The sequence below is a fragment of the Gossypium hirsutum genome, chromosome D06, assembly GCF_007990345.1.
Source record: "Gossypium hirsutum isolate 1008001.06 chromosome D06, Gossypium_hirsutum_v2.1, whole genome shotgun sequence".
NCBI classification, from domain to species: domain Eukaryota; kingdom Viridiplantae; phylum Streptophyta; class Magnoliopsida; order Malvales; family Malvaceae; genus Gossypium; species Gossypium hirsutum.
This window is the reverse complement of record NC_053442.1, coordinates 53,497,342-53,498,551: the sequence shown is the minus strand read 5'-3', so window position 1 is coordinate 53,498,551 and position 1,210 is coordinate 53,497,342. Positions and strand designations below refer to the sequence as shown.

The following is a 1,210-nucleotide window of genomic DNA, read 5'->3' as shown; positions in this document are numbered from 1 at the left end:
GTTTCGCGTTTTACCTTGAGATTTTAGAGAAGTCTTTAAGGAGTTTTGGGTTCGAAGCTTAACTTTAGTACGACTTATCATCCCCAAACAAATGGTTAGTCGGAACGGGTAATTCAAATACTCAATGATATGTTGCGTAGTTGTGTCATCGAGTTGGTGGTAGTTGGAAGTGATATCTGCCTTTAATAGAGTTCACTTACAACAACAACTACCAGTCGAGTATTCAGATGGCACTATTCGAGACACTATATGGTAAGAGGTGTAGGACTCCTCTGTGTTGGTCCAAGTTGGATGAGAGGCATGTTGTGGGTCCGGATTTGATTCTAGAGGCTGAGGAGAAGATGAAACTAATTAGTGATAAATTGAAAGCCGCTTTTGACAGGCAGAAGTCTTATGCTAACCTGAAACGTTGTGATATTGAGTTTCAGGTTAGGGATCAAATGTTCTTTAAGGTTTCACCTTGGAAGAAAGTTTTAAGATTCAAACGAAAAAGAAAGTTGAGTTTGAGATTTATTGGACCCTATGAGGTTATTGAGAGGATCAAACCGGTACTGTATCGACTTAGGTTACCGACTAAACTTGAGCGTATACACAATGTGTTGCACGTGTCTATATTGAAGAAGTATCGATCTGACCCATCGCATATTATTCTAGTAGAGGAGATTGAGGTTCGACCTGATCTTACCTATGAGGAGGAACCAATCGAGATCCTATCTTGTGACGTTAAGGTGTTGCGTAACAAGACCATACCTTTAGAAAAGGTTTTGTGGCGTAATCACAAAACCAAAGATGCTACTTGGGAAACCGAGGATGCGATGAGACATCAATATCCTTATCTATTCGGTTCAGGTAATTTCGATGACAAAATTCTTTTTAAAGGGGGAGAGTTGTCACATCCCAAAAATCGAGTTAGTAGAAATGGACATTAGCTTGTGGGCTCGAGAGAAAAATTGGGTTTTATGTCGTAGAAGCTGAAATAAGATAAAATAAATAATTAGTTAATAATAGTAAAAATAATAATTAAATTAAATAACAATGGTATTAATAATTTGGGCATTAGTAAAAATTAATACAGACTAATTTGGAATAGTGGTTAAAGTAGAGGTTAAATGTGTAAATTAATACTAATTGTTAAAAAAGGAGTTATTAGAACAAGGGAGAAATAGGAGAAGACTAAGAGGGTAAATAGCCCAATTTAAAAAAAAAATTA

The 1,210-nt window shown here is 36.2% G+C and overlaps 1 protein-coding gene across 1 annotated transcript; it reads left to right on the top strand.

The window, feature by feature from the left end:
* The first annotated feature begins 227 nt into the window (after positions 1 to 227).
* Positions 228 to 929, top strand: LOC107900167 (uncharacterized). Its single transcript, XM_016825865.1, has one exon. It carries the CDS (start codon positions 228 to 230, stop codon positions 927 to 929), a length of 702 nt encoding a protein of 233 aa, XP_016681354.1.
* The last annotated feature ends 281 nt before the right edge of the window (positions 930 to 1,210 follow it).

Bases quoted from the DNA above. Each gene is read 5' to 3' on its own strand.
- LOC107900167 (XM_016825865.1), top strand. From the start codon at position 228: ATGGCACTATTCGAGACACTATATGGTAAGAGGTGTAGGACTCCTCTG.